At 45.4% G+C, this 13,546-nt stretch overlaps 1 protein-coding gene across 18 annotated transcripts in view; it reads right to left on the bottom strand.

Annotated features, from left to right (window-relative positions):
• Positions 1–13,546, bottom strand: part of LOC139570788 (LIM domain-binding protein 3-like) — a 94,133-nt gene that overhangs the window by 18,744 nt on the left and 61,843 nt on the right. For 7 of the 18 annotated variants that reach the window (XM_071392956.1, XM_071392955.1, XM_071392958.1 and 4 more), the window contains 2 exons: positions 8,822–8,894; positions 7,917–8,176 (listed from right to left, as the gene is read on the bottom strand). In XM_071392956.1, coding sequence (XP_071249057.1) covers positions 7,917–8,176; positions 8,822–8,894 — 333 coding nt within the window. Of the gene's footprint in view, positions 1–549; positions 978–1,631; positions 1,669–2,172; positions 2,340–3,780; positions 3,811–5,014; positions 5,216–6,386; positions 6,410–7,916; positions 8,177–8,821; positions 8,895–13,546 lie in introns of those variants that run through there. The other 11 variants (XM_071392960.1, XM_071392959.1, XM_071392967.1 and 8 more) reach the window with 4 other exon arrangements.

Raw genomic sequence — 13,546 nt, forward strand, 5'->3', positions numbered from 1 at the left:
GGTCCTTGGGAGCGGCTTTGAAATTCTAAACAAACAACTGATTTTATTTCGAGTTTTTGATGAATCATACAGATGTAGGATCTCAATTTGACCAGTATTGTCACAGCAAAATCATCCTGCATCAACAGGATTTGAACGGTTAGTCCATATATTGTTGATTGACTGGTGGTTAGGTTATTAGTTGTCCAAAAATTGGGCTACATGAAAAGTGCAATACTGTTAATATAACTGTGTGTTATTGAGTGTTTTCAGTTCATTTATTTAAATCATGAAGCTCATCTGCATTTCCTGCGGTGCAGGAAAATTCCCGACAACAAAAGAGTGATCAAATGAAGATCCTAGACCTGTATTTATAATTGTTTATGGTCTCTAAGAGGGTGTTATGATGAAAAGATATTCAACTCTTAAGACAATATAACCTTCTGGTTCTGGCTTCGTCAGTCATATTTCTTTCTATTTCCTCTATAACTTCCATTTAAAGCTTATAAACGGCTACATCAAAACTGAATCTGAAAAATACGATACGAAAGCGACCAAAGGAAAAATGTATTTCGTTCACAGTGGTATCGTTTTTATTCATACTTATATCACGATGTCAAGCTCAAATAGTGATAATTTAAGGTTGAAATACAATCCAACTTTTTATACAGCTGCAATTCATTTGGAAAACTAGGATCAACTTTCATAGGCAGAATAAGAGGGAAAGATGACATTGGGCTAAAATCTCCATTACAACATGTGATCAACAAGTATTGAACAAACCTCTTTCCACTAACTCACATTCCAGGATCTTTAGCCTGACCTTCTCCTCACTCACCTGCTCTACCCTTCTCTGATTGCTACAGTTACATTCGGTCTCACGCTTATTTTAAACCAGGGTTTTTTCTGGCACATTAAGGATTTGAGCAGACAGGCCGTTGTGCCAATTTTTCAATTTGGCAAAACGTGGGCCTTTAAATTCGGTGTCAAACTTTTCCCTGTGGCATGAGGAAAGACAAAAAGGAAAATGGGGGGAAGAAAGAGAGAGGGAGAAAAGGGGGGATTAGAGATGGGTTAGGGACTGTGGCCTCCACTCCCCTGCCTGAGTCCTGTGAGGGTAAGAGTGCACTGGGGGCTCCCAAATTCTCCACAAACACAAATCAACCCAACTCCTGGGTGGGTCTATGATGTCCTGCACTATACTGTATCAGGGTCCCTGATGAATTAGCTCAGGCATGAGAAATCACTCATGAGAAAACAAAAAAGTTAAACACGTTCTGTGTCATTTCAGCTGGAGAAGTCTAACAGACTGCTGGGAACTTGTGTGAGCTCATCATGAGGGCTATTTGTAATCCATGTGAGGGGCACTGCAGTATCGATACACTTCAGACTATTCTTACTGTTGGCTCAGAATGACATGAGTCACATGCTAACCTTCAAGTTCAGCACAGAAAGTGGTGTGGAGTTGGGTGCTAACCTTCAAGTTCAGCACAGAAAGTGGTGTGGAGTTGGGGCCTGAAGCAGGGCTGAGTGACCCTTGACCCCCTAGCTCACAGCAGGAACTCTGCTCTGGGCTCATATGGTCTGGTCTGGAGCAATGCCTAAATACAGCTTTTCTGCTAGGCCACCGGTCGCTGCTGCTAGCTGCCTACCTTGATTTCCTCAGATGTTCCACGTCTGGGTCTTGCACTGCAGGAGACACACAGAGAGAGAGAGAGAGAGGGAGACACAGAGAGAGAGAGAGACACAGAGAGAGAGAGACACACAGAGAGAGAGACACACAGAGAGAGAAAGAGAGACACACAGAGAGAGAAAGAGAGACACACAGAGAGAGAGAGAGAGACACACACACAGAGAGAGAGAGAGAGACACACAGAGAGAGACACAGAGAGAGAGAGACACAGAGAGACACACAGAGAGAGAGAGAGACAGAGAGAGAGAGAGAGAGAGAGAGAGAGAGAGAGAGAGAGAGAGAGAGAGAGAGAGAGAGAGAGAGAGAGAGAGAGAGAGAGAGAGAGAGAGAGAGAGAGAGAGAGAGAGAGAGAGAGAGAGAGAGAGAGAGAGAGAGAGAGAGGGAGAGAGAGAGTGAGAGGGAGGGAGAAGACAGAAGAGGAACCATCAGTAACAGTGTTTGGCAGGGTAAGAAGGGCAGACTAAAACTAAATGAAACAGAAATAGAATAGCACTACTTACTGAACTCCGTTCCCGTGATGTGGGCGAGGAGGCGGAAGGACTTGGACTGCACCTGGGAGGAGCTGCGGGCCCAGTCATTCAACTCCATGTCCCTGTCTGCAGTCTTGATGACAGCCTGATACACTGGGGAGGCACTGTCTACCTGAGCGTCTTTTACAGGGAGTGAACTGGAACCACAGAGAGAGGGCTGGCTCGTCACACTGGCACTAATTCCTACCCACCATCGCCATCAGGGCGTTTAGGGATTGGGGGTTGTTATTCAGGTTCTGATCACAGTGTTCAGGAACTGCAGCCCGGTGGTGATGATTTATTATTGGGGCATGTCTGAGGTTATACATATACTATAACTAACTTGTGTAGCCTGGACATTAAACTGGACATTAAAAAGGAGCGTCCGCCAGCTTACGCTCACACAAACCAGTGATGGAATGCTAAAAAGCCGTCTAATAGTTTCCTATTTTCAGAAGCTTGCATGTGAAGCATTATGGCTGCATAGCTACTAGCTAGCTTGGACCCTGCGCTATCTTTCCTCAACAGCATATTTCAGAAATATCATTTCAAACAATAAAAAAAAAAGAAATAGCGTACCTTCAGCAGGAGGAGGAAAGAGCTCAGAACATTCCGTTTAGTGTCGTTATTAAACCAGTATAGTTCCTGGTACATGGCATAACTATTGCTGGTCAGCTGCGCATTCCCTGAGCACTGATTAGAAGAGTCAGAGTAGTTCTGGCCACCTAGCTGAGGCCGGCACTTCAATGTGTCCCTCCTCCGTTCATTTCCTTTTTATATCCATATAAATCATGCTTTTTTCTTTTTTTTCTTTTTTGCAATTCAAGAGAAAATGTACTTTTGATAACATCACAGCAGACATTAAAACCTATTTTACAGAGAGCCTTGAAACATAAAGAATCCCTGTGTAGCCGGCGGCGGAGTGGACACCCTCTAAAAAACGGTTTGCAACACCATGACCAGAGCATTATGGAGGAATGAAGGCATGAGTGGAGCGGGGAATGATTGATGGAGATGGCGAAACTGCCAAACAACACAATTATGATCCTGTGGTTGACCTGTAGGCAATATCGGTTTGCACCTCACTCTGTGCTTTTCTAAAAACTCGAATAATGTATGGCATGAAAACGTCTAAATCGATGGATGTTTTCGATACATTTCAAAACAGCACAATTTCAGCACAATTTTCCAACCGAATGGAAAATTGTTTGTTAGTAATCAGATAGTCATCGATAAAGAGCCACACACCATATAGTGATGTTCTCTACAAACAGCTGCTCTGCAATCGACTCCCGTCAAACTATGATGTCATTATTGGATTAAGGGTGCAGAGGCAATATCCGGCAATTCTAGACGTCCTTCCATCAACCCACAAACCACGCCAATTGGTGGTGTGTGTCGAAGATTGCCATGGGTAACAAAATCAGACCCTCCATTTAGTGTGAGGACGTATTGGGTTAGCAGAGAGAAGGTTTGGGACGAGCGAGGTGGACAAGCAAAGAGTAGTGAGGGAAAGGGACATGGAGGAGGCGGCGGAGGGATATGAAGAGACAGCACACAGGCTGTGCTCCGTAGGTTGTCACAGAGCGGTCTACTTACGCCAAGGGGGAGCCGGCTGGGACTTCCTCTCTATACAGCAGGGATGGGGCAGGGCGAGCGGGCGAGGTGGGGCCGTGGATGGATGGAGAGGGGTGGGGGGGGGAGCAGCATGTCATGGTGGGTGGGATCGACAGTGGAGTGATGGGGTTGGTTGTGGAGGAACCAAGAGAGGGAGGATTAGACATGAATTCCATAGGGGATGTCAGAGTGAGACCCTTAGTTTTCCTCAAAGTCACCCAGAAAAAGGCTACTTCCCTCCACATATGAACAAAACAATTTGCCTGTTTACAGGAAGCATGCGTGTCTACGTATTTACATACACTGATACAAATCAAGAGTTGACGGTCCCTTTCATGAAATGATCCATTTTTGCAACGGTAACCAGCTGAATACGATGTGTGTACTGAGATCTCCAAGTACTTGAAAGGTATTCATGAGTGAGGATATGTAAATGGCTCAGGGACGGCTTGGTGACTAACTCGGTGGTTTTATGCTTTTGAAGGTGAGCACGGCATGAAGACGTTCAGAGAGCGAATGGAAAGAACCTAACAAATACACTTGAACACAGCAACAGGTCACCTGCCTTTGTAACAAGGAATACGCCTTTATTAAATGTACTACATCTGTGCCTTGGCGCACAAAACAAAACCCCTTCCGGCACCAGGCAACACAGCAGTAATACAACCACAAAACTAACAGTCAAAACCTGAGCACTGCACCAACACACAACCAACACCACCCTTTGAACACACAGATGTCACTGCTACCTGTCACAAACAATCTGTGTTGCATGTATGCTCCTTCTCGACACATACAGAAGGCACTTAGGACATTCAGTACTGTACAACCATTTTCAAAGGATGGTAACCATCCTAGATCATTAGACTCTGATAAGACATCCTGATGAAGTCAGTCGGTGGTTTGAGTTTCTCCAGCACGGCACGGCTACACTACGCTGCAGTGCCAGACTAGTTCAGCACAGCCAGCAGAGGAGAGGAAAGGAGGGGTAATACCCTCTTAGAAAAAAAAGGGGTTTTACCTGGAACCAATAAGGGTTATTCAAATGGCTCTTCCTATGGGGGACAGCCGAAGAACCCTTTAAAGTTCGAGATGGCACCTTTTTTTCTAAGAGTGTATTAAAGTCATGCAGGCTGGGTAGGAAAGCTACAAAGAGTGGGTGGGAGGAGGAGACAAGGAAAGGGAGGGAGGGAGTGCAGAGGAAGGAGGGTCTTACCCGCCCTCGTGGCCCTTGGACTGGGACTGTCCGGCGATGGCGTCCATGATGGCGTCCTGGGAGTACATGCTAATGGGGGTGTTGTACTGGGCATGGATGATGGTGGCCTTGCCCCCAGGACCCTTCACCTCGATGGGCTTGTGGGTGGACAGGGCAGTGTCCTTCAGCGCATTGGGGTTGAAGTTGGGGATGTAGTCGTTGCTGTTGTGGAGAGCGGTGGAGGGTCCGGAGGAAGGCGGCAGGGTTGTGACGGGGAGGGTGAAGAGGAGAAGAAGGGAAGAGACAGGAGAGAAGAGGGGAAAGGGACGGAGGAAGGTGGCAGTGGAAGGAAAAGTTGCGTGAGATGGAAAGTTCAACAGTGTAATAGCCTGCTAGCAGATCAGTTTGTGCTTCAGCCAACTCCTCTGTCGTGTGTACTGCCATGTGGAACAGGATCACGCATGGCACAACAATGGGTGGCACGACAAAAGAGGTGGCTAATGCACAAGAGATCTGCTACCCGGCTACTACAACAGTGTGGGGCTTTGGAGAGAAAGGCTGATCGGTTGCCATAGAGGCGCTGTATGTCACACAGCAAACATGCTCTGTACAGTAAATCTCTCAGTAGAGCAGGCACAGCACAGCTCACATATCTGCACACACACACTCAGGTTTCCCCTCAAGATACGCAGGTCAACCCTCCCAGGTATGTGGGAGCATCACTGCAGGCTCAGATGGTGTTATACAACTGGCCCACAAGTAAACTGATCAAGATAAAAGAGCAAATGGAGATGTTAATATATGCATGCACTGTCGAGTTGCAAAAAATGTAAAGGCTAATTTATTGAACCATTGCATCGTGCAGAGTTTCAAAAATGACCTGCAAATGATTCGTTTATTTTGGTGTTTATTTTTCTTTACATCGTATTTGCCATCTGTCAATGGGAAGCTTCACACTTCCACACTCTCCACCTAAATGTCGTATGTACATGGTTGATGGCTTATGGGAGAATTTAGCATTAAGTCAGAAAATGACCTTTATTCTCGATAAAAAAAATGTCCAAAAACACTATTAATGAACGGGGATCTTGTCTGTGAGGGTTCGCAGGCAACGTCCCCCCCCATGAGACCGAGGTTAAGATTTATTAGACGTTCTCTGGCGGACTTCGACCACCTTGACATTGCAAACCGAAAAAGGTCATTATGAATACCGACACTAGAAGTGCTCATCCATCTCAAAAGGCAGAATCACTACACAACAAGCCAAGACAACGCACATCCACTTCACACCAGAGAGGCTGACACAAGAACAACAACGTGACACCACACCACACAGCTAAACCACACAATCGTCTGGACACACGCTACTACACCACATCCAGGAAGTACTAACTTGGCAGGCGTGTTGAAAATAACCTGAGGCAGCGGCAGTGGAGAAGAGAGAAAGAGACAGTGGTCAACAACACAATTACACTCGACAGTCCACCTCCACAAGGCTGCTCATGTGGCGTGAAAGGCAAGCCGCAACGTGTGTCAGAGATGAGAAAATGGAGTGGTAGACAGAAGTGGGTGAAGACTGACTGAGTTCACTGGGAATCACACAGCGCAACAGTGAAAGCCATCAGTGACAAAGATGTTTTCACCTTTGTTGACGTTCATCCTCGACTATGATTACTGAGGCGTGTCCGTCATTATATAAAGCCATGGCATAGCAGGCTCCTTAAATATATAACACACACACACACATATATAATATATATATATAATATAATATATATATATAAAAACATATAACAGACTCTGCTTATGTCAGAGCAGTGGTACGAAGTGATAAAGAGATAGTGGGAGAGAGAGAGTGCAACAGGCGAGAGAGCGATATTTGTCGTACTGCGTGCGTTGAAGACGAGGACAGAAGGCGAGAGAAAGAAAGAGAGAAAGGGAGCGAGAGAGAGAGAGGTGAAGCGAGAGGGCCAGATGAGACAGGCAGATATATTTCGGTAGTGTATGTTTAGCACAGCAGAGGAGAGAGAAACCTGAACCCAGCCATTACAAGGCCTGTTAAAGAGATGACAAGAACAGGTGCTTGCCCTGAACCATCGGCACGGTGACAGAGTAATCTTATCGCACTCCGCAATTATTGCTAGAAGTCTCGTTAAGATTAGCACTAGAGGAACGCTAGTGCACCGTGTTCACATAGCACTGCCCTTAGCGATTCACCTCGGACTTTCTCATATCAAAATGGCGCTATTAGCATTTCATTGACACATCAGACACGTACTAAAAAACGACCCCCCAATCTCACTGTGCAGTCACTTCAGCCACCCTGGCCACGTTTAAAAGCAGTGGTTTGGTTGATCTCTTCAGATACACACGTACTGTAAGGCTCGTCTGGGACGTCGCGGCGTGTATTTCGGCAGAGGGGACACCTAATCTCCCGTGGGCTCTTTGTATTACCTGGAGGAGGGCCACAGGCTGAGCTAGGGGGCTTTACGAGGACCGTGCTGCCTCTCCTGCACATTCCCCTCTGGGGCAACCTGAATCACTAGGACCAACTGGGGTTCACCAAGCTGTCTGGAGGCCAGCTCCGGATGAGAATACACAGCTAAATCTGAATGTTCTGAGACTCTTTCCATCCTTCTGTCCCACGAGGGCAGAGCAGTAGGGACTGTCTGGAGTAGGCTGGAACCCCTTGGAGTAGGACTGAAGTTAGACATAGACACTGATCTATGGTTAGTTTTGTGGGTGGGTGGGGGGGGGGGGGGGGATCTCCAAATGTTGAAGGTTTTGGAGAGGGTTAGCTGATCTTCTACCCGGAGCTTGTACCCAACCCCCTCTTCTCCACTATGGGGTTAAACAGGCCTAGCCACCCCTGGCTGCTGCTGCTACTACCAGGCTCCCTGGCATTTTCCACTTGGTTACATACCCCACTGAGAGGCCTGCTGCAGAGCCCTTTCCTCTGTGGCTCTCCTGGAGCTGAGCCATCTCTCGCAGGTTCTCAGCCGAGTACAGCCCAATAGGGGTGTTATACTGCGCCTTCTTTGTGGGGGTCGTCTTGCCCCCGGGGCTTGGCGTTTGCCTCTTGGTGGGCGACCCCGAGTAGGAGTTTGTCTCGCCAGACGCCTCTAGTGACACGGAGGAGGTATTGCAGGCCGAGAGGCCGCCATTGATTTGGGTTGTTTGACCCTTCAGGAGGGGAGAGATGTGGGTGAGGTGGATAAGGGGGGAGACAGATAGAGGGGTGGTCAGAGAGAACAAAGCCAAAGGCACTCTATCAAATTCAAAAATAGAGTTGTATGAAGTTATACTTGGAAGGCAGGGGTGAGTGCTGCGTTATCACCAATATCACCAGTAGAGGGCAGTGAGAGACTTCACATAGGCACCCTGCACCTGGCTCCCCACAAAGAGTGTACAATTCTGAGAAGATCAGACCAGCAAGGTCCAGGGCTGTTCTCACAGACCCCAGAGCTGGATGTGCTGCCTCTGTTGCTCCTTAAACCCCTAATGGAGGAGCTTTGCATGGAGCTTTCTGGAACTCTCTCCCCTGATGCCTCTGGCCTGAGAGGAGGTACCGGTTTCACTGAGAGTCCTCAAACCACTCGATCCCATTTGAGTGTGACTGAAAAGTGTGTGTGTGTGTGTGTGTGTGTGTGTGTGTGTGCGCTTGTTTGTGTGTGTATCCTTTCTTTATAAGTGCAGGCTACTGAAATTCTACAACTAGGGAAGTATGAAAAATGAGCATTCGTTGTGCTGAATATCTTGGGAGAGTGAGACCGAACAGAGTGTTTCTGGCCGAGTGTGTGACGTCTCTGAAGGTGCTGTCATGCTTACCTTCTGGTGAGGGATCTGTTGCATGGGAGAGTCGATTCTTGGGGTGGCACTTTGCAAAGTTGGGCGCTTTGACCTGCAGCAAGAACAATGAAAATCAGACACATTAGGAATATTACAATTATTGCAGCGTGACTTGGAATTCTACCACATGAATAACACATAACAAGTGGCCGTCAGAAAGGTGTTCTGCACTGAAACAGCTTTCATTTCAACCAAGGTAGTCATAATTGCGGTAATATATTTAAAAGTCCCGCCGACGCCTGAAGTATAAACGTCGCCTTTCATTTTATTGGCATTCTATTGTCGTTAGACATCAAACTTGCTTTTACTGCATTTATTCTTTCCATTTAAGTTGATGTAGTTCTGTCCTTGACGTGTTCTTGTCGATGTCACAGAAATGCTTTGGCATTTAGCCTGGTGGAACGCACACGGCCATTTTCTTATTACTAGAGATATTGGTTATGTAATTATTACCCCAGGATGTGTTATGCCAGAGGACAATTCGCACAGGATTCGTTATTCCAAACGGCTCCCTGTAATTCTTAATTCTTTTTTTTCCATTCAACTGAGTCTTATAAAGGAAGCCTGGAGGGTTCTATTCTAGGTTTGAAGATATTTCAACATCCTTTTTAGACGATTAAAGGCTACACTGATAACTCGCGCTTGGTTGCCCCGTGTATAGGTGTCCACGTAATATAATACTGAGGAAGTGTGATCGTGATCATTATCTTAGCGATCTACCGTAGACGTCCCTCCTAATGAAAATGCCCCCCCATCCTGCTGATGTGAGCTGCTGAACATCACTGCTTTGCTATCTAATTCCTACATCAACAGTCAGGCCAGGCAACAAACTTTTTTTTATTGCACATTTAAACAAACTTTGGCAATGTTCAACTTAAATTCATTAGCACAAAGCATCTAGACCTAAACAAAAAGGATTCACTGGGAAAAGTGATTGTAGGCTATTCATATGAAATATATGCTTTGTTTTCATCATCAAATTATCAAATCGGTTCATGTTTCTCAAGCTGCAAGCAACACCTGTCAAACTCTGTAATGTATCGGAAAACACAGGGATGTCAAAAAGCACGGGACTAATATTATCAGAGGCCTTTGGAGTTTGCCAAAAAACCATAGGCTATTCCTCCCTTACATAATAATTCAATAATAATATTTTTTTTAAATGTAAGAAAAGTGAGATTTTCCCGTGTTGAATTGCACGTTCACATTTGGAAACATTAACATGTGTAACTCACATTTGCAGTTTCACGTAAGAAAAGTCCACCCACTGTGTACACACTGGCAGAATCAACGTTTTTCCCCCCATGTCATTTCAATGAAATGATGATGAACCAATGTGGAATAGACGTTGAATTGACGACTGTGCCCAGTGGACACGTGTAAATGTCACTTTCACGTGTGAAATTGCAAGTTCACACATGGGGGTAAAATAGTGCTTTCCTCCTCACATGTGTAAAGGTGCTGATAACATGTTGCCGTAGCAATGTTTCCACATGGCAAATTCTGTAATGGCACTCTGTAAAAGGTTACTTAGCCTACCGGAGTTGCAATAGTTATTTCTTAATTCTGTGCCATCCACTCCATTATAGTAGTAGTCCTCCATGGCGATGCATTGAGTAGGGCTGTGGCAGTCACGACATTTTCATCAGCCGGTGATTGTCAAGCAAATAACTGCCAGTCTCACAGTAATTGACCGGTAATTAACATAAGCACATTTAGCATCTCCTGGCTTCCACACATAGCTTACAAGCCACTGACGCAGACCTTTGGAACATCTACATTTTAATAAGTATAATAAATCCATGTAATATAATAGCCCACACCTTCACAATAAATGCATTCTTTATTTTAGACAGGTCTAAAGAAACATGATATGAAGAAAATGTAGTCAATTTCAGAAGAACAGAATAGCATGCTCGGAGTTAGTTGTCCTTATGTTAGGTCCTGATCTGGCTATGCCATATGGCTGTGGGTTACACTAGTTCATTTAGCAGACAAGATTCGCTTAGAATTCCGTGGCATTATTTTATAGTATGAAGAATACAATTGAACAAAGATGAGCAAAATAGAAAGGATAAGTTCTCCAAACGATTTGAGGGAGTGCGCACATGCGGCTATTATATGTTGAGCGGTTAACAAAGAAATAGGTACTCCTTCCTATATGCTCATTTTAGAGTTATTAATGTAACTTTAGTTGTTCTAAAAACGTTGGGCTATACAGTGCCTTCGGAATGTATTCAGACAACTTTACTTTTTCCACATTTTGTTACATTACAGCCATATTCTAAAATGTATATATATATTTTTTATTCCCCTTCATCAATCTACACACAATACCCCATAATGACAAAGCAAAAACAGGTTTTTAGAAATGTTTGCTAATATATATATATATACAGTGGGGAGAACAAGTATTTGATACACTGCCGATTTTGCAGGTTTTCCTACTTACAAAGCATGTAGAGGTCTGTAATTTTTATCATAGGTACACTTCAACTGTGAGAGACGGAATCTAAAACAAAAATCCAGAAAATCACATTGTATGATTTTTAAATAATTAATTTGCATTTTATTGCATGACATAAGTATTTGATCACCTACCAACCAGTAAGAATTCCGGCTCTCACAGACCTGTTAGTTTTTCTTTAAGAAGCCCTCCTGTTCTCCACTCATTACCTGTATTAACTGCACCTGTTTGAACTCGTTACCTGTATAAAAGACACCTGTCCACACACTCAATCAAACAGATTCCAACCTCTCCACAATGGCCAAGACCAGAGAGCTGTGTAAGGACATCAGGGATAAAATTGTAGACCTGCACAAGGCTGGGATGGGCTACAGGACAATAGGCAAGCAGCTTGGTGAGAAGGAAACAACTGTTGGCGCAATTATTAGAAAATGGAAGAAGTTCAAGATGACGGTCAATCACCCTCGGTCTGGGGCTCCATGCAAGATTTCACCTCGTGGGGCATCAATGATCATGAGGAAGGTGAGGGATCAGCCCAGAACTACACGGCAGGACCTGGTCAATGACCTGAAGAGAGCTGGGACCACAGTCTCAAAGAAAACCATTAGTAACACACTACGCCGTCATGGATTAAAATCCTGCAGCGCACGCAAGGTCCCCCTGCTTAAGCCAGTGCATGTCCAGGCCTGTCTGAAGTTTGCGAATGACCATCTGGATGATCCAGAGGAGGAATGGGAGAAGGTCATGTGGTCTGATGAGACAAAAATAGAGCTTTTTGGTCTAACTCCACTCGCCGTGTTTGGAGGAAGAAGAAGTATGAGTACAACCCCAAGAACACCATCCCAACCGTGAAGCATGGAGGTGGAAACATCATTCTTTGGGGATGCTTTTCTGCAAAGGGGACAGGACGACTGCACCGTATTGAGGGGAGGATGGATGGGGCCATGTATCGCGAGATCTTGGCCAACAACCTCCTTCCCTCAGTAAGAGCATTGAAGATGGGTCGTGGCTGGGTCTTCCAGCATGACAACGACACGAAACACACAGCCATGGCAACTAAGGAGTGGCTCCGTAAGAAGCATCTCAAGGTCCTGGAGTGGCCTAACCAGTCTCCAGACCTGAACCCAATAGAAAATCTTTGGAGGGAGCTGAAAGTCCGTATTGCCCAGCGACAGCCCCGAAACCTGAAGGATCTGGAGAAGATCTGTAGGGAGGAGTGGGCCAAAATCCCTGCTGCAGTGTGTGCAAACCTAGTCAAGAACTACAGGAAACGTATGATCTCTGTAATTGCAAACAAAGGTTTCTGTACCAAATATTAAGTTCTGCTTTTCTGATGTATCAAATACTTATGTCATGCAATAAAATGCAAATTAATTACTTAAAAATCATACAATGTGATTTTCTGGATTTTTGTTTTAGATTCCGTCTCTCATAGTTGAAGTGTACCTATGATAAAAATTACAGACCTCTACATGCTTTGTAAGTAGGAAAACCTGCAAAATCGGCAGTGTATCAAATACTTGTTCTCCCCACTGTATATATATTACATCTACATAAGTATTCAGACCCTTTACTCAGTACTTTGTTGAAGCACCTTTGGCAGCGATTACAGCGTCGATTATTTTGGGGTATGACACTACTAGCTTGGCACACCTGTATTTGGGGAGTTTCTCCCGTTCTTCTCTGCAGATCCTCTCAAGCTCAGTCAGGTTGAATGGGGAGCGTTGCTGCACAGCTATTTTCAGGTCTCTCCAGAGATGTTTGATCGGGTTCAAGTCCAGGCTCTGGCTGGGCCACTCAAGGACATTCAGACTTGTCCCGAAGCCACTCCTGCGTTGTCTTGGCTGTGTGCTTAGGGTTGCTGTCCTGTTGGAAAGTGAACCTTCACCCCAGTCTGAAGGCCTACAGCACAGGAGCAGGTTTTATTCAAGGATCCCTGTACTTTACTCCGTTCATCTTTGCCTCGATCCTGAATAGTCTCCCAGTCCCTGCCGCTGAAAAACATCCCCACAGCACGATGCTGCCACCACCATGCTTCACCGTAGGGATGGTGCCAGGTTTCCTCCAGACGTGACGCTTGGCATTCAGGCCAAAGAGTTCAAGTTTCCTCAGAAGAGAGAATCTTGTTTCTCATGGTCTGTGAGAATTTAGGTGGCTTTTGGCCAACTCCAAGCGTGCTGTCATGGGCCTTTTACTGAGGAGTGGCTTCCGTCTGGCCACTCTACCATGAAGGCCTG

Source organism: Salvelinus alpinus, chromosome 3, assembly GCF_045679555.1.
Source record: "Salvelinus alpinus chromosome 3, SLU_Salpinus.1, whole genome shotgun sequence".
Lineage (NCBI taxonomy): Eukaryota > Metazoa > Chordata > Actinopteri > Salmoniformes > Salmonidae > Salvelinus > Salvelinus alpinus.